Raw genomic sequence first — 19,886 nt, forward strand, 5'->3', positions numbered from 1 at the left:
GCACTACTGACGCATCTTTCCGTCTGGTCTTCAAGCTGAGTCTGTCATCGGGCATCTGGTGCTGCTGTCTACGACCTTGTGCGGATTATTATTGAACACCCCTTACCATGTACAGAATTACTGCACCACAAGAACTTTTTTACTGAGATTCTATGTTTTTCTAGATTATTTATAAAATTAATATCATAAAGTAAGATACACAAGAAACAGTCTATAAGGGTGAACAGAAAATATCCATCCAAAAGTATCCTAAACCTGTTTCAGCTCCACTGTACTATTTATTTTCAACACAGAATATATCAATGAAAAAATGTTCTCAAGTTACCATTGCACAAAGTATTTTATTTAGTTAAGTGGTTATAATAGTGTGTTAAATTCATAACAAAATCAATTAACCAATACCACTGCATTTTCACAACACTGGACATCAGGGGCAAGGTGGGGACATCTGATTATCCAACAGATATTTAGGCAATCATTCTCATCGTATCGGCTTAAATGAAACCGATTGTCCATAATTTGAATTTGAATAAAATATTATGCGACAGTGCAAAAGAAAACAACAACTTGACAACAGATAATTAAACCTACATGCTCAAAATAAACTTTGCCACTTCCTTTGTATTTTCTACAAGCTAGGCAATAACAATGACAACATCAAAAACTGATAGATTATCTCCCTGAATATAAGTATGTATTCAGACCTATCATTCCTTCGCAACAATTTCAGTTCTATAACAATGTGAAAGAAAAATATTTTCCATCTTGAAAAATAGTCATGTGGTGAACCTTTCTTATTCAAAGTTATTTTAATAACTTATTACCTTTCACTGGAAGTAAAAACTATTTCATTTCCCAAAAACAATAGTTTTCTCTCAATATAACAACTGAGTATTTTCATGAAGAAAAAAAAACTAAAAACTTTGATCTTACAAACAGTTGCCACTTAAAATATTAAAGCTGATATATGACTTCATCATAAACTAAACTCAATTTAAAATATTATATGTTCTAGCAACACTGATTTCTCTTTTCTTTTTACAGGGCATCCTCCTGCTGCTGAAGAAGTCTTAAGTATGTATATACTGCTTAACATAGCACATGATGGTGTTACCAAAATTAAAACCTCTAGGTAAATTATACACAAATACCTCATACAAGAAATTTTTAAAAAGTTGTCAAAACACAACAATCAGAATGTAATGTGCAACAATTTGCAATGCAATAAATACAAGGTTGAATTGAAACTTAAAAGAATTAAAAAAACACCATTTAACGTATGTCAAAACATTTGAATGCTCCCCTTCCATCAAGATACTGCACGTGCTCACAAGATTAATTTATAAAAATAAATAAAGTATTTCTAATGCAGTAACATGCAGCTTAGGCCTTCCACAGTGTATATGGAAGCTTCTGTTCAGTTGTTTTGGAATAATCATTCAACATGCACAGTCTTTCATAAAAAGTTGCATATGAACAGAACACAAAAAGGGAGTAAAATATACCTCACGGTAGACAATCAACAAGAAAGCAATACTTCCAATATTACTGGCGGTGATTGTCATACTCCTTGCAACAAATGCCAGAAACCTCATAGAACCTGGTCATCCCCAATGCTTCACCCAAAACAAATGAATCATTATCATTAGCTTCTTCCGGCCATGGTCATAAAGCAATTCATTCTTATATTCTCCTTACCAACATTCAAACAAACCACAATCGGCAAGACTTCGACACAGCAATGAAAAAGGGACTTGCATTCATGTATGTCAACTATATTCATAGACTTCAAATATGAAGTTATATACTATAAAAAATATTCAATATTATATTTGGTAATATAAACAGCATCCAACACAGTAACTGTTGCAAAAGCAATCAAGGCTTTCCACAGAAACAAACTTGTGTGCACTTCTTATAAAACTGAAAAAAAGGAAGCTTTTTTTTTTTTATTATAATTACTTGGATAATATGTGTTAGTCACCCCAATAATACATCAGATGGTGATACACAACCATTAAAAATTCTTGGAGGTTTGTTAGCTCTCGTCTTAAAAGTTACACGATTTATAACTTAAGGGAAAAGATATCTGGTGCAGCACTACTTAGGATAACATGGCAATGGAGTTATCTTCTCATGTTGCAGCCCATCCTTTCCCTTAAGTTTGCTATTCTGTAGTGCCATGGTTACGGCCCATATGACATGTTGCATTTACAATGCAAAACAAAACTAAAACAACACACAACCTGCATGAAGCATTTTAACTAGTTTCAATTGCTGCTTTATTTTGTTCTTCCTCGTTCTTCTTTCGGAAGTGTTCAACTATACCTTGAATTATGGTCTCTGTGTCCAGTTCGGAAGTGTGTGTTAGGTAGCAGAAATCATTCTTTTTCTTCAACTCCATCTGATACCTAAGCTCCTGTAAGAATTTGTCTTCTCCTAGAACATTATATTTATACAAAATTGTTGGATAGTCGTATCCAATAGTCAACAGGTCCCATTTTATCCCTCCGGCAACCTTCCAATTGGTGATGTGTGCAACGAGAGGCTTCATTAGTTTGCTCTTCTCGATAAGACGCCGCTTCCACTCGACGTAATATACCATAACTCGTGGAGTGTAGCAATAACGCTGCACCTGAGGGATGTTCAATGTTAAGGGGTGTCCAAATGACTTCTCCAGCAAATGGTAAACGGCCTCGGCATCACTGACTGCATTGTGTTGTTCCGATCGTGGGCCGACTATGGCAGTGTATAGTGACTGGAGAGAAAGTACCTGGAAGTGATTCCTATATTCCATGGAGAAAGGGCCAAATGAGTCACCGAAGCCCTTCACTATCAGAAAGAATTTTTGGTCTAGTTTGTGGCGTTGTAGTGCCTGGAGCAGTACAGGCACATCCAATTTGATGGTGCTATGGCTAATCATGACGACACCATCATGGTAACCGCGAACCATTGCCAGCCACTCCATAAACCGTATCAAAGCTGTCCCCTCATCCGTGGCATCAAGCACCTGCCTTGAAACTGTGTCGATAAGTGCACGCTGTCCATCATGTATTATTACCTGTAGGTGTATTTTACTGGCAGCCTCTGGATTGATGAATTTGACAGGGAGAACATACTGATTAAACATTACATAGCCAGGACAGTATGCACCTATCTGGCATATAAGGTCGTCAAATTGCCTGTCTGTTGTTTCTAGGTCCCAAGTAACTATGACATAGTTCCCAAGCGGCACTGTTTCTTCAGGTGGTGGAAACATGAAGTCTGACATTTTTCTGAAAGAAACATCCACAATCAACATTATTAAAATGCCATGCATGGAAGCTACAATATTTTTAGTTAACACTGAATTTTTATACTCTGGGAGAATTGACACCAAAGTGCGACATGCTGCTCTGGAGCGAGCAAATCAGCAGCAATATTTCACATCGTAGTGGGCATGACAGCCTGCACAAGCCTAAATTTTATTGGTGATATATCCTCAAGCGACACATGTCACCTGTCGCTTCGATGTGAATTCTCCCCAAAAGTAGCAAAATATTCTACAATATGTAAAAGGTTATTTATGAATCTTTATACTTGTCTGTATTACTACAATAGTCTCTATACTTTTCATAGACAAATTTTGGAGAAAATAAAGACCCAGTTTCCAACTAAAATTATTTTGACTTGTGTTACTAGAGGGTAAGTTTCAGTTTTGCTTTAATTTCGACTTTATGCAGATAGGATAATCGTAACTGGAGTTTTATCCAGGCTCGCATCCACTATGTATCCCCATGTGTGTATCAAATTTGGGACCCCTTGATTACAAGGTGATGGCCTATGCCAGGCCTGTACCTGGTGAACCTATAAAAAGCTTCAAAATTAACATCGTCGATTTTGCAAATTTGTAAAAAATTCAATTTTGTTCTTGCATAAATGGATGTGTTTGTTATGTACAGAAGTCTGCAGTCATGATGCGAAAATGTCTCGTTCTTTTTCTTTTTTTTGTTAACTCACATTTGGACATGTTCTTTATTGTAATAATAAAAACTAATACATAACATTTAATATATAGATATATTATTTTCTAAACATACAATTATCATGACTTTTCAATGGCGCTGGTATAAGAAAACTAAATGAAATTTGAAAACATTGTTAATTTGCGGAACACAGAACTATTTGAATGCTTCGGAGAATTGAATGTAATCAATAAATACTAAGCTGTACGCTCTGTGACACAGCGACTGTGTTGCCCATTGTTGGGATGAGGTGTATCGGTGAGTTGAATTTTGTTGTTACTTTGAACCATAAGTTGCAACTCTACAATCGTACATTTATCTCTGTCTGTAATATTGTCATAGTATTGGTGTGTGGTTAGCAAAGTGCGCTACGACACAAGGGGTTCCTGGTTCAAATCTCAGACTGGACATAGATGGGTAATTTAGTATTAAACGGACTACCTCCAATTAGTATGCTATATGTACTTAACCTAACTCAACCTAACCTAAACCTCATATCTAATTAGTTAGGTTAGGTTTTTATGGTGTACTAATTAGATATGAAGGTTAGGTTAGGTTGAGTTAGGTTAGGTACGTATAGCGTACTAATTGGAGGTAGTCCGTATAATACTAAAGTACCCATAGGTGTTCTTTGTGAGTGCGTTCCTTCACGAATTTCATCATATCATCGCTCATCCTCGTCGTCGGGATTAGACAAACTTGACAGTAAAGCAACATAAAATAACGTAATTCAATCAACCTCACAGCATTTCTGATCTTCCCTTTGTTCCACATACTCGAATCTATGCCCTCCCCCTTAAATAAATTCTGGGTACGAGCCTTAGCAACATACAAAATAAAGGTAAAACATGAATGCAAGAATGATATAAGTATGAAATCTTATTGATAATTATTAACAGAAAGCAAGAATTAAATAAAATCTAACACTTAAAAAACTGTCAACATTTCAACTATTTTATAAACTCTGTGTGTGTGTGTGTGTGTTTTATAAACTCTGTGTGTGTGTCTCTCTCTCTCTCTCACTCTCTCTCTCACACACACACACACACACACACATACACACACACACACACACACACACGGGTCATTCCATGGGAAATCACCCGGAGCAGGTTGCTTCATAGTCATGGATTTGTTTCAAATTATTTGTACTGATAGAAACTTGGTCCAATATGACAAATATGTAATATTAGACTTGCCCAACAAATATTTTGAGTTACAAATTTTTGAAAATTTGAAGATTTTCAGAAATTGGGTGGACGAACAAACTAACCATGTGACACAAAATATGTCATATCTTGGAAACTATGTGGAGTATTTTGATGATTTAGGTATTGTTGGAGAGGAGAAAGACAGTCCTAACAGAAAATTACTATATCACCACTCTTACCTACTCAGAAAGTAGAAAAATCTTTAAATAAAGTAATTGATATGCCACTTACATAGGTACAATATTAATAAACACACTGTAATCATGACGCTTCAATCTTATAGCAAGGTCTTTTTCAGACTCTGAACCAAATTCAAATGAAATAAAGTACAAACAAGAAGATATTTATTTCCCTCAAATCTGAATGTGGAGCAATTCATCATTTCGTGTTCTTCCTTCTCCTTTTCTTTCTTCTTTCCATATCCCTTCTTATCCTTTCCCCTCTTTCTAAAAAGCTCTTCCATTCTTTTTTTATCTTAATTCCTCCATTCCAGTTCATTATGTCTTCTCCTTTCTTCTCTATTTCCTTGGCCTCATTCTATTTCCTAACTAGTTCTCTCTTCTCCCTCCCTATCCAATTAGCCTCATCCCAATCTATGTCATGTCCATAGCTGCCGACTCCAAGGGGCTTGGGGGGGGGTCGAGCCCCCCCCCCCAATGTTAACGATGTGGGGGCAGAGCCCTCAAAATAATTTTGCTTAAGAGGATCTAATGTATTATTTTGCTTCTCTTGTAAAGTTTACTCTGAATTGTGCCACATGAACTTTAAATACACATTTGAAATGTTCTAGACCATCAACTTTGGGGGGGAGGGGGCTGAGACCGTCAAACCATCAACTTTGGGGAGCTATGATTAGAGACAGCAAAACACACGACTTATACCTATATAACTATGAGTATTGTTAACATTTTTACAAAAAAAGAGTTTCAAAAGAAGATGTGCATGAACTAGGAGAGTGAATCGGATATTCGGGCTACAAATGGCTTTCACATGACATTCAGAACGAGATCATTGATATATTAGGAAGATCTGTTTTGCGCTCCGTGGTAGCAGATATTAAAAGTCGGGAATATTTTGCTATTATGGTTGACGAAATTTGTGACATATCCATTCGTAAACAATTAAAATTTTGCATTCGAACTGTAAATAAAAATGTTAATATTTTTGAGGAATTCATGGGCTTTTACGAGATTCCGATCACTGAGGCCAAAACTTAAAACAGGGAGGGAGTGAGTCATTCATTAATTTATTTCAGTGAGCAGAGCCCCCCCCCCCCCCCATAATTTTGACAAGTCGGCGCCCCTGGTCATGTCCCATTCCTCTCGTGTGCTTGAGCATCACATTTCTGTCTCTAGTCTTACACAGGGATGGTGCTATGGGGGGGGGGGGCTGAAGCCCCTAAACCAGGCCTCAGGCCCCCCAGTAGCCCCCTAGATTTTTGTAGTATGGTAGACACATTTCAACTGAAAACCTTAAAAAGTAAAATTTCCATTCTAGTGGAATCTTAATGACTTAATGTAATGTTATCTCCACCAGGATCGAACCTGCGACCCATTGATATCAAGGCAGCAATTCTCTCGCTAGACTATGGGGGTGGGAGGTCAATTTTAATATTTCCAATGTTTTAGCATTTAGAAATTATTATTTTTATTTTTTATTGTACATCCTGTGTTGTTGTAAGGAGTGAAATTATGTTGATTCAAAACAGGTATTTCAGTTCATTATCATCACATTGTTTAATACACGTAGAATGAAAGTGGCGATGGACTATTCACCTACTGTTGGATGTACCTGTCAATCACCTGTTAAGTGAAATGTCAATTACTTGACAGGAAACACCACTTGCAGGAATACCTGGAAAGGAATATCCCAGATAAGGAACTTTCAGATATTCTTGCGTCTAGACGTGTGTATGTATAAATATGCTAAGAGAATGGCACTTATTCTTAGTGATTTATCTTTGGATCTGACTGTAAAGTATGTCACTGGTAAAATTAAAAATAAAGTAATAAGTTGTGATGAAAAAAACACTCCACTTCGGATAATTGTTTGATAGGGAATCCCATGTCTTACCACAATGAAAATTGTTACAGAGCCTAATCAATACATCTCAAACATCATATTAAAAAATTAGAAAGGTAATATTTTTCATAGTAAAAATATCACATGTTTCAGTATAGGGTGTATGAACCAATTTTCCACTGGCATACAGCTATATTGGCCCTAAAACACTCACAAATTACCAGTGATCAGAGTGCTACATTTTAAAAGTAGCTTCGCTACAGCTACAGCTACTCTTCCAAAATGTAGCTTCCCTACAGCTACATTTACTAAAAACCACCATAATATGTTTGAGAGTAATGTGGTGGGCAACAGATTTCGGAGTCAAATTCTCAGGGTGGGGCTAACTAATATCGGCTAATAGGTAGATACGTAATACTTAACTACAGTATAATTTTCAATTCAAATTTGATTATATAAGTATTGCAATTAGGGTGTTGCCTGAATTAATGATTATTTATAACAATACAAAAATAAAATTTAGTAGGATTATTTACGTTTATATATAAGGATTATTTACGTATGTTTATATATAAACATATTTTTCTTTGTGTAAATCCTATGCCATAAGGAAATGTGGTAACACTTTCCTATACCTGAGACAGATTTCTTCAAATTTACAGGAGAAAGTACTTACGCAAATCATTTTCTGTAGCGTTGTTGATGTTCGGGAATGTAATTTTGATTCATTTTAATGCGAATGCATGTGGTTTTGTACGAAAATCTATTTCTGACGCACTATTGCTGCTGTCGCCATTTGCTTCCTGCATGAGAGCACAATACGCTCTCGTATTGTCCATATATGCTAAATTGAAAGAACGAAGTGCTAATGGAACCAAACCTAACAGGTCTAACCTAACCCAGTAGGCATACCTCGTCGACGTGATGGTTTGTGGGGCTATCGTGAATTTTTGGGCTAACGTCAATGGTTTTTCTGGCTCAAGGAACGATCAACGGTAAGCTATCGCCATGTTGTGTGTGGAAATAAACAAGAACAGTAAGTACTCGTAAATGTAAGAAATATACATTACTTTCCTAACAAATTCAATTATTTCACCTAAATAAGTGTTCCGGAATGCAGAATAGTACGTTAGCAATGTAAAAAAGTGCGAAAGAAATTATTCCCAGGTATAGTAAAGTAGTACCGGAAATGTTAAGAATTCTGGAAATGAATGTGAAAGTAAAATAATACATCTTCTAGTTTATGGTCGTTGCAATAGAACACTGAAAATGCTGACCAAGGCAGAATTTACTGTCAAATAAACACACTTATTTTAGGCTGGTTGCTTCAACAAGTCTTTCAGTCTCTTTTTTTCTTTCCCCTATGTGTACAGTATCACATTCTTTGCACTTCACCTCATAGATAATCCCTTCATCTTCTCTGTTTTCTTCCTTCATGTTTGAGTTCTTCTCAATCCTAAGATGTTGCATCCTCCCTTCCTGTATGTTTTTATGCCTGCTTTCCTAAGCACTTTGCATATCTTTTATGTGGCCTTCCCCATAGTCCTTTTCTTTCTCCTCTCCTCTTTCTTTCTCTTCCTCCTCTCCTGTTACTCTCTTTCTTTTTCTTTATTCTTCTGTTTATGTAAAATCTGTCTTCCTTCTCATAGCCATTCTTTTCCAGCTGTTCCCATAGGCTATCTATTTTGCTATCCTTTTAACATTATCTTGTGCATATTTCCTTGATTCTGTCTTCCATATTCTTTAAAAAATTTATTTTTGTTCCAACACTCACATCACTTCTTTTGTGACGGAACACACATTCTTCTGATGCCAAGCGGCCTCAATATCCTTTCCTTTCTCCCATTTCACCAATGTATCTCTGAATCTTATCTTCTCTTCCTGCTCTATTTCAAGCTCCAGCAATATCCCACTTGCTTCTTCATCTATTTCAAATAGGTCCAGCTGCCTCTTTTTTTCCCCTCCACATGCAAATACAATCGTCCACGTATCTCCAAAAAAAAGAATTATTTTCCTCCTCCTTTTCCCATTCATTCATTACCAATTCAGCCAACTCTGGGTTTAAACTAGAGCCTATGTTCAGTCTTTCATTATTGTATCACCCACTTTACTGCAACATATTATTCCAAATGGTTTCCAGCACTTTCACTACATGTTCACTGTCCCACTCTCCTTTTTTTTTTTCCCCGGGGGCGGAGGTCAGGAGACATTTATTTCTAGTGTGATCAATGTTCCAGTTATAACAATGGGAAAAATTTAACAAAAAGAAGTTATACAATGAATCTTGCCAACAATGTTTCATTGTCTGAACCTAACATCTCGACTGTGAAACAAGCAACCTATTTTTCAACTGAAGATCAAATCAATTGTAATTATTAATCCTAAATTTCATCAGGTAATTCAAAATCTTCCTTTCTCCACAAAGTTTCTGTATCTCTTCTGTTTTATTAAATTTGAAAGGTGACAGCTTATGCCACCTGTGAAAAAGAGGTGTCACATTGTCATTCTTGTTATTTAATTCCTTCCAGTGTTCTCTTGCAATGAATGAAGCCTCCCATACATTTAAATCTATGTCTCCCAATAAGCTTTTCCAAACTTTTATATTTTTAATTACATGCTTCTCCTGAATGGTGTGAGCTGATAAACCTATCCATGGGTCTAAATTTGTAATATCTAAATCGTTTCCATGCCAATTATTTTTTTCTTGATGTTTGCCCTACATAATCTCTTGGTATTGGCTACCTAATTTTATATTCATTAAATGTACATTCAATATTTCTTTTTCTCAGAGATTTAAAAACAGTTTTGAAGTTATATTTTCTAAAAATGTTTACAATGTTATATGAAAAACCCTATTGCAATGGAATACGAACAAATTTCTTTACAACAGGTGCCTCATCTTCGTCAAAATAAAAAGAATAAGAAAGTGGTTTAAATGTTTCTAACAACAGTAAACAACACGAACATCAACTCTACAATGCAAGTGATACCTTCATACAAAAAGAATGTGAAAGTAAGTTTGAAATTTGGAGTAACTAATTTGCATATTTCATCTATCAATTTGTGAGAAACCATGTCATGTAATGTACATTGTGTAAGTGGTTTGTGCATGATACACATTCATTTTCTGCACAATTGGATTCTATTCATGTATTGTATTCTTATTGTGTATACAAATTAAACTTGTCGGGTTTTGCACTCTTTACGTTTATAATTGAAGGGCTCTGGAGTAAAATATGCCAAGTGACATTTTGGTCATTATGCTACTGAGTTTCTGAAGCTGCATTAAGACATTATTAGAAGCTACACTGTAGAAAATTTGTTTTTGTGTTGTGTTTACCATTTCATGTGGATTCAATGAGTCCGGTGCAAATTGCATAACATGCATGACACAAAAGTTAAAGGATGGCTCTTTTTACTTTGTAACTCAATAATGACCAAAATGTCACTTACCATGTTTTGGTACTACTTTACTATACCGGAGACACCTATCAATGATTTATTTCGCAATTTTTTACATTGCTAACGTACTATTCTGCATTGCGGAACGTTTCTTTAGGTGAAATAATGAATTTCTAACGAAAATAATGTATATTTCTTACATTAACGAGTACTTACTGTTGTCCCTTATTTCCCACAAACCATCCACGGGTAGCCCCAGAAACCATTGACGTTAGCCCAAAAATTCACGATAGCCCCACAAACCATCACGGGGACGAGGTATGCCTGTTAGGTTAGGTTCCATTAGCACTCCTTTCGTTCAATTTAGCATATACGGACAATACGAGAGCGTATTGTGCTCTCGTGCATAAAGCAAATGGCGGCAGCAGCAATAGCGCATCGGAACTAGATTTTTGTAGAAAACCACATGCATTGCATTAAAATGGATCAAAACTACATTCCCGAACATCAACAACGCCACAGAAAATGATTTGCGTAAGTACTTTCTCCTGTAAATTTGAAGAAATCATTCTCCGTATACTAAAGTGTTACCATTATTTCACCTAAAGAAATGTTCCATAATGCAGAATAGTATGTTAGCAATGTAAAAAATTGTGAAATAAAATTGATAGGTGTCTCCGGTATAGTAAAGTAGTACCCATGTTTTACTCATGAGCCCCTCAATTATGCTCCTGTGTGAATACAGTGGAACCTTCATTTTAAATTTTCTTTTCTTGAGACTAAGGTGAAAACATAAAAAATTCACTTATTTTTGCATGTCACTTTGTTCGGATTTCAGAACATTAAGTGTATAATGTTGAAAAATGTAAAATCCAAGAACTTAAATTGAGCTAGATTCAATTCCCTTGTATTGCCACATTTCCGTTCCTATCATGCGCAAGTATACTGCACTTTCCATGGCAAAAAAACTAACCACTTCAGACAGTTGTAACATATAATTTCTCACAAATTAGTACCTTCTGCAACTTTCAAACATGCCAATTAGTTTCTTCTAAGTTAAGTTTTCACTCATTTCTAGCATTTGCAATGCCTTCCTTATCCTCTGGTGCAACTTGTGAAGATTGCAATTGTAACCAAATGAAAAGTATTATGTATGTGCATAAAATGTCATATTTTTTTTGGTATTCTTAAATTTTTGGGACAGTATTTAAGAGAGAGCAACAAATAGCAAACAAGTTACACCTAAATGACAATTTATCAAATTTATTCCAGAAATGCAAGAACGATCACTTCAACAAGACGCATCGTTTGTAGTTCGACATCGTCAGTGTTGGAAAATTTATGTTGGAATAATTTTCCATTCTGTTCCCAACTCAAACCAAAAAATTTCATCCTGCACATCCCTAGTTAACTTTCGTATCTAACCAAATTTTATTGTTGATTTAACGTGAATATGATAGCTATACATGTGAATGCAACATTACAAAATAACTGCTTTACTGAATTCTGAATTTTAAAGCATGTGATGGATCTGTACTACAAGAAATAGTCAATAGGGTATCAAACGGACATTTCAAACTAATGACAAGCTGGGTTTCGTAGATTAAGACATGCATACACTAAATCGTACCTAGTTGGCTTTCCATGTTGATGGAACTATTCACATTCTTTTCACTTGGGAATACTTTTTTTTTCAATGAAAAAAGTGTTATTTTAACATTATAAGTATTTATTGGTCGTTGCTAATTGGCGGCCAAATCTTGACTCACGTTGTCTATCGTCAGCTGATATGCAGTGTTACCAAACTTATGAACCGATAAATGCCGCACAAACTATTCACAAAAGGTTTTTAAGCGAAAATTGATCCATAAACCATTCACGGAAGGTTAGGTTAGGTTCAGTTAGGTTAGGCAAACAGAAAATTGGGTAAATATGCGATATCGCCCAAACGGATTTCTTCAAATTTACAGGAGAAAATACTTACTGAAATCAGTTTCTGTAGCATTGTTGAAGTTCTTCGAGGTATTTTCTTTCGCGGAAAATGAAAACTTCACCATAGCATGCTGCAGAACAAAAAATAATCACTTTTTATGTAAGGAACTTGCATTTTCTGTAAAGCAACAACATTATGCCGTTGTTTCCATTATGTACCTGCAGATGGCGGGAATGTCGAAAGTCACGCGGTCTCGCTAGTGTTGCCATTTTTTATGAGAATTTTTTCTTTAACTATGCTTACCTAACTTAAACCAACCTAACCTAACCTTGCCAGAATTGATCCGAGGGGCTATCGTGAATAATTTTTGGGGCTATCGTGAATGTTTTTTTGGGGCTATCCGTCAATGGTTTGTGATGACATCATGAACACGAAAGTAGGTATTTTTTGGTGAAGAAGGTTGAAACACTGCATACCCACTCCAAATCGACAAAACACAAGCACGACAAACGATGATCCATGAGGAGGGCACGCCATAATGTCTGTTACCCAAGCAAAACAAGGAAGACAAATAATGACTCGTAATATGAAAAGTTGACACTATTTTATGGAAAAAGACATAACTTTACCTTAAGGCGAAGAGGGACAATTACGCACCAGGCATGCATTTATTCCAATATCGTCGGAATGAGCAATGCTACTAAAAATATCTCCGCCAGAAATGAAGAGTATGAATTTCTCCCCATGTGGCAAGTGGAAGCGGTTTCCTAAGTTGATTATTAAGCCTTATACGATTTTTGAAATATATGATGAATTAGAATCCCATGTATTCCTTATGGGACATCAACTTCAACTTCAAGTTACGGCTCATCAAATGGGAGTTTCGACTTTTCCTACTACTATGACATAGTTCAACGTGTCCTTTTTCTGTCCATGTACTTTTCTACGTCATCGGATGTTTGATATTCCCGAGAGAACGAAAAACATAATGGTCCCATAAGCCTAGTGCATTTCTCCTTGCCTCCTACGGCCATCCTGGCAGTGTTGCCAAACCTGATGTGCATAATAGAGATAAATTTTACCATTAATATAGCTAAAGAGGAATTTCAAGGGGCTAGATTAACGAAGGCTGCATAAAGTGCCTACTAAGATAATTTTAGTTGTCAGAGCTGCTATTACCGTTAGCTTTAAAGTGATGGCAATTTATTCTTAGTTTTCACCGCCTAGATTTGGCGGCATCACCCATCTCAATAATCCAATGATGTTAATATAAAATCGAAAATAAAGGGTTCCCGGATAACATCTTCATCTTAGCCACAGCGCTATATATAAAAATACATGGGGAGGAAAGAAGAGGTGGGTGACGCAGCCTATAGCTATACGAATATCACGTCACGTGTAAAATGTACACTCATGGCAAAAGTTGGTATTTATGGGCCGGAGCCAGTGGTGGCATCATAGTGGGGCAGAGGGCGGGTGCCACAGTTCACAGTCAAACGAGTGCACGAAAGAGCCAGATCTGGCTCCAAAAGAGCGAAGTTGGCAACAGTGATCAGCAGTTGCCCCAGCGAGGAAGACCTAGCGGAAATTGTCCCTCCTCGCCTTAAAGAATCTTCCGCAATGAAGAATAGGTAAGTATCAATGCTAAAATTAACGAAATACACGAGTACGAGGTGTTCGGGCAATATCGCATAATTACCGAAAATTGAATTGCAAAAAAAAACAGCTCACACGTCATCTTGTAAAACCAAAAAATCATGGTTTTTAGGCTAAAATTGATCCACAAACCATTCATGGAAGGTTAGGTTAGGCAAACAGAAAATTAAATTGAAAAAACAAAAAAAAACACTCACACGTCATCCTGTAAAACTACCGCGTGGTTGCTACACTGACAGGAGGTTACATAATCGAACGCACGAAACATTTGATTCACGTAGTTGTCGGTAATGGTGGCATGAGCTATCGTGCAACGGAGATACATGAATGTTGAAAATTACATTATTTACCGGCCGAATAAGTTGCACAAATAGAAAAAACACTATTCCCAGCTTCCAAAAGTCCACAGGAACTCAATTCTGTAAGTACTATCCCGTCTTTTCTCCTGTAAATTTGAAGAAATGTGTTTTCGCTATATCTAACGGTTACCTTTTGTTTTTAACAATTTATAACACACAATCTTGACCTTTTGTTTTTAACAATTTACAAGGAACGAGTTTACAATACCGGACCACTCTCCAATTTCTATGAAAGTTCACTTACTCGCTAATTGTGAACTCCTAATCACGAATCTGCATGTAATAATTGGCGGTCGAGTATGGAATTTGAAAAAATAACGTAACGTAACCCTACCATAAGAACAGCAGCTCCACGGAACACGCCATTTTCCCCGAATGGGTGTCACCTATCGCACAACAGTTTAGCAACATTGTGTTCTGACGTCATGGGAGAGAGCTTTTTCATGTTAGGCAAGACAAGTTAATGCGTCTCTTACTGAAAATATTAATTTTTCTTTGTATTTATGCTAATGGAACCTAACCTAACCTCATAGGCATATCTCGTTCCCGTGAATGGTTGGTGACAGAAAGTGTAAAAAGAAAAACTTACTTACCCTACGGATGACGGAGCGCCGGCTGTCTGCTAGCATGGTCTTGTAAACATGCAAGAAGGACGTAAACTAGACTCTAGCCCTATTCTGCATTGCGGAACATTTCTTTAGGTGAAATAATGAATTTCTAACGAAAAATACCTAATTTTTTTTTAAAAAATAAAAACATTTCACGAAATTTTTTAACCAAAAAAATTGAATTTTTGACGTAAAGAGTAATTCACGATAGCCCCACGAACCATCACGGGGACGAGGTATGCCTACTAGGTTAGGTTAGGTTCCATTAGCACTCCTTTCGTTCAATTTAGCGTATACGGACAACATCGGTTTTTCTCGACGACATGCAGAAAGCAAAATGGCGGCAGCAGCAATAGCACGTCAGAAATAGATTTTCGGGTAACAGTTTCATAGATCGGAGACACATTAAAATCGGATATTTTGTGTATCGCCTGGTTCGTACTTACTAATTGTGTATTCCGGAACATAGTTCAAGGTGCCATTATGCTTTTTACATGAAAACAAACACTTTTTCTACTAAAATAACGCATTTTACTAAGTGCTACCAAACGCACGTAACGGTGCGATATCACTTCTTTTGTTTTCGAAAATCATTGTTTCCAACCATCTTCACCGAAAAATACCTACTATCGTGTTCGTCATGTGTGCAAATTGTACATTATGCACGGGTAGCTGACGGATAGCCCCACGAACCATTTCCGATAAGGTTAGGTTTGGTTAGGCAAGCATAGTTTAAAAAAAAAGTATTGGAAACACTGACATGATTTCCTGGTCAAATAGATACCACGATGAAAGAAAATACCCCGACTAACGTTGGAAACCTTAGAGAAACTCATTTCCGTAAGTAGTTTCTTCTGTAAAAATGAAGAAATGTGTCTCCGATGTATGAATCTGTTACCGAAAAGGATTTGCGTAAGTACTTTCTCCTGTAAATTTGAAGAAATCCGCCTCCGGTATAATAAAGTGTTACCCTCATGCCATTTACAACACACAATCTTGCTAAAAAAAAAAAAAAGGTACTACTTTACTATACCTGAGACACCTATCAATGATTTATTTTGCAATTTTTTACATTGCTAACGTACTGTTCTGCATTGCGGAACATTTATTTAGGTGTAATAATGTATTTCTAACGAAAATAATGTCTATTTCTTACATTAACGAGTACTTACTGTTGTTCCTTATTTCCCACAAACCATCCACGGGTCACACTTTTTTTACATTGCTAACGTACTATTCTGCATTGCGGAACATTTCTTTAGGTGAAATAATGTATATTTCGTACATTAACGAGTACTTACTGTTGTTCCTTATTTCCCACAAACCATCCACGGGTAGCCCCAAAAACCATTGACGTTAGCCCAAAAATTCACAATAGCCCCACAAACCATCACGGGGATGAGGTATGCCTACTAGGTTAGGTTAGGTTCCATTAGCACTCCTTTAACTCACTACTAATTTTTCCGTTCAGTTTACTATACCTGAGACGGATTCCTTCAAATTTACAGCAGAAAGTACTTACGGAATTCATTTTCTGGAGTGTTGTTGATGTTCCGGAATGTAGTTTTGGTCCATTTTAATGCGAATCCATGTGGTTTTATACGAAAATCTATTTCTGATGCGCTATTGCTGCTGCCGCCACGATGTTGTCCATATATGCTAAATTGATCGAAAGGAGTGCTAGTGGAACCTAACCTAACAGGCCTAACCTAACCTAGTAGGCATACCTCATCCCCGTGATGGTTTGTGGGGCTATTGTGAATTTTTGGGCTAACGTCAATGGTTTTTGGGGCTACCCGTGGATGGTTTGTGGGAAATAAGGAACAACAGTAAGTACTCGTTAATGTAAGAAATATACATTATTTTCGTTATAAATTCATTATTTCACCTAAAGAAATGTTCCGCAATGCAGAATAGTACGTTAGCAATGTAAAAAAGTGCGAAAGAAATCATTCCCAGGTGTCTCAGGTATAGTAAAGTAGTACCAAAAAAAATCTCTACCGAAACCGAGGGTGGAGGATTTCAGGATGAACCCCGAAAAAATTTCTAGCTCACTTCTCAAGTTTGTTACCAGAATAAGGTAAAAGAAAATTCACGAATGGATTGGTACGAATATTAACATTTCGCCCACATTATTACTCTTCTCATGATGAAATTCATTCTAAAATGTCATAATAAACTCAAAGAACAAGAGTACACGAGTAGCACCCCAACACAGAAATCAAAGTGTCTGCATTTTTCAATGATAATTGCTGGATTTTACTATGACAATAACCTTATTAGTATTAGGTATATTATGCACATACATAATATTTTCGAGCAAATAATTCACTATTCCATCGTTGTCAATCAGTAACACCTACGCAATGTATTTTGCATTGCGGGATTACTGCATAATATATTGTTTACTGCCACACAATTTTTACGTAATACGAAAATACACTGTTCAAAGAGCATACGATTTATGGGTTTGGTACAAATATACTTCAAGAACCCGGGCTACTTACCTCTTTTTTTAAAAAAATGTATTTCGAACGCAATCACTTTCACCACGACTTCTACTCACTTCATCTGTCATCTCCCAAGTCACATGATCAAACATGCAGTGTTGTATCCCACTGCAATGCTGTGTCCCTACGTGTACGTATTTTCGAATGTATGCCGTACGTAAAAGAAATAAGGCCGAGTCTGCATAACAAATCATTACTTTAGCCATGAATGTGACTAATTCTATGTAGTATTCGTATCAAAAGAAATGTATTATCCCAGACGCGTATTTCTTCATCTCGCCATCTCGCTTCACCTTGTTGTCACCAGGGGAAATTGCCCCCACCCCTCTTTTATGTTCAATATAAAATAATATCCAGAAATCTATTTTCATAAATAATAAAAAAATTGTATATTTATTTATGGGCGATTAATTTATCTGAGCATGCTCGGATGAGCTAATCGGGACTGGACCTACAGTTCAAAGTGGAATCCTAACCACGAGAGGAACAAACTACATACACCTAACTATTCTATGCTACATATTCTTAAATATATAATAAATGGAACCTAACATCAGAAGCGAATAACTATTCCACGAAATTCATTCCCGAGTGCCTTTATGCAATACCTGAAGCACTCATCTTTTAACTTCCCAAAGCCAAACCCAAGGTTATGTGCACAAATTTACTGCGGTTATGCCTCATTAAACGTTTCCTTCCTGTTTCGTACATCCTGTATATCTATCACCAAATAGGCATTTATTCAAGTCAACCACGTTTCATTCCCATGTAAAATTCTTCATGCTATATCTGGAATATTGTTAAATAAATTATAAAAAAAAATACATGCATAATATCAGTCAATGGGGTCGGTGGGGATCATTTTGTAGAGCATTCCTAAAAAAAAAAGTCAAATGCAGGTAAAAGTTAAATATATAGGGATGTTATTTATTTTACTTTCCTTAAAGTACTTCTTCACATTGGTGTTTGTTAATTATTTCTTGTAGTTGCTGTAATAACATATTATACTCAATTCATTTTTTCGATAATGCTTCATCCTCTATTAATTTCTAATTTATTTTCTTTCTTTGCTTTAGATTTTTGCATGTGGACATTTTTTATAATTGTAATTGTAGTATTGTGCATATAATAATCATAATCTTTATTTATCCGTTGGCCCATTTTGCATGGGTATGGATTTCGTCAGATACATGAAAATATAATATAAGGTAAGGTATACAAGCTATTACATCACAGTATAAGAACAAAAATTTTTACATGCTGCACATATGTGATAAAGAAGTTTACATAAATTGTACATCATATTCACAATGTTAAAAACAATGATAAACATGCATATACCTAGTCATAACATAAATACTGTCACAAGGTTTGCAGGAAATAGATACAAGATGGTTAGGGATAGTGTAATATCCATATATTATATGGTACATGGATATGTGAGGAACACAAAACACTCATAGCTACTCAAAATGACACCTTTAGCATGCATGCAGTCCTTTAGTCTGTGTTGCCACGCATATCTTGCATTACGCATGACATCTACAGGGAAATCTGCCACTGCTTTCACAAGAGAATGCTTCAAACTGGCCATGTTGGGGTGTCCTTTCTTGCATGCCATTTCCTGAAGCACAACCCCCAATTTGTAGGCCAAAGGGTTAAGATCACGGCTACCAGAGGGCCAATCAGAAGTGGAAATGAAGTCTGGCACATTTGTCTGGAGCCACTGCTGGTTGTCTTAGCCTTATGGGCTGGTGCCGAATCCTGCTGTAAACTCCAGGCCTTACTGCGAGAGAGGTTGTTCGTGAAACCCTTGACCACACCCTCAAGGAAAGTCTCTTGGTTCACCTTGGCCGATGTTTTGATGCCTTGCTCGCAGAAATGCAGCTCAGTTGTGTCCTCGTAGCTCACTCCCCACCACACCATACCTGACACTGGATGATAAACCCTCTGGACCCTCGGAGACTTGTCGGCTGCTTCTCGTGAACTCCTCGCATGTACGCTGTCGTTTTGGGCTTTGAATGCCTCCTCAACATTGAACAATTTTTGATCGGTGAAAAGGATTCATCTGTGCCCATTTGCTGCGCACCGCTTAAGTAGGCATTTTGCTTTGATCAACCTCTGGCACTTTAACGCATCAGTAAGGAAATGACCTGTACGTTGTTTGTAAGCTTGCAGTGT

General features: G+C 36.5%; 2 protein-coding genes across 2 annotated transcripts in view; both read right to left on the bottom strand.

Moving 5' to 3' along the window:
* LOC145986712 (selenoprotein N-like) overlaps positions 1-16,388 on the bottom strand; it is a 202,514-nt gene extending 186,126 nt beyond the window's left edge. The window contains exon 1 of the mRNA XM_083121036.1: positions 16,368-16,388. The gene's annotated coding sequence lies outside the window, so the exon portion shown is untranslated. The remainder of the gene's footprint in view (positions 1-16,367) is intronic.
* Positions 322-17,775, bottom strand: LOC145986713 (uncharacterized). The gene is made up of 2 exons (XM_083121037.1): positions 17,703-17,775; positions 322-3,275 (listed from the first exon to the last, which is right to left on the bottom strand). The coding sequence occupies exon 2, from the start codon at positions 3,269-3,271 to the stop codon at positions 2,261-2,263; it is 1,011 nt and encodes a 336-aa protein (XP_082977163.1). The 5' UTR covers positions 3,272-3,275; positions 17,703-17,775; the 3' UTR covers positions 322-2,260.
* Between the last annotated feature and the right edge of the window lie 2,111 nt (positions 17,776-19,886).

Source organism: Lepisma saccharinum, chromosome 4 (genome assembly GCF_977018435.1).
Source record: "Lepisma saccharinum chromosome 4, izLepSacc3.1, whole genome shotgun sequence".
NCBI classification, from domain to species: Eukaryota; Metazoa; Arthropoda; class Insecta; order Zygentoma; family Lepismatidae; genus Lepisma; species Lepisma saccharinum.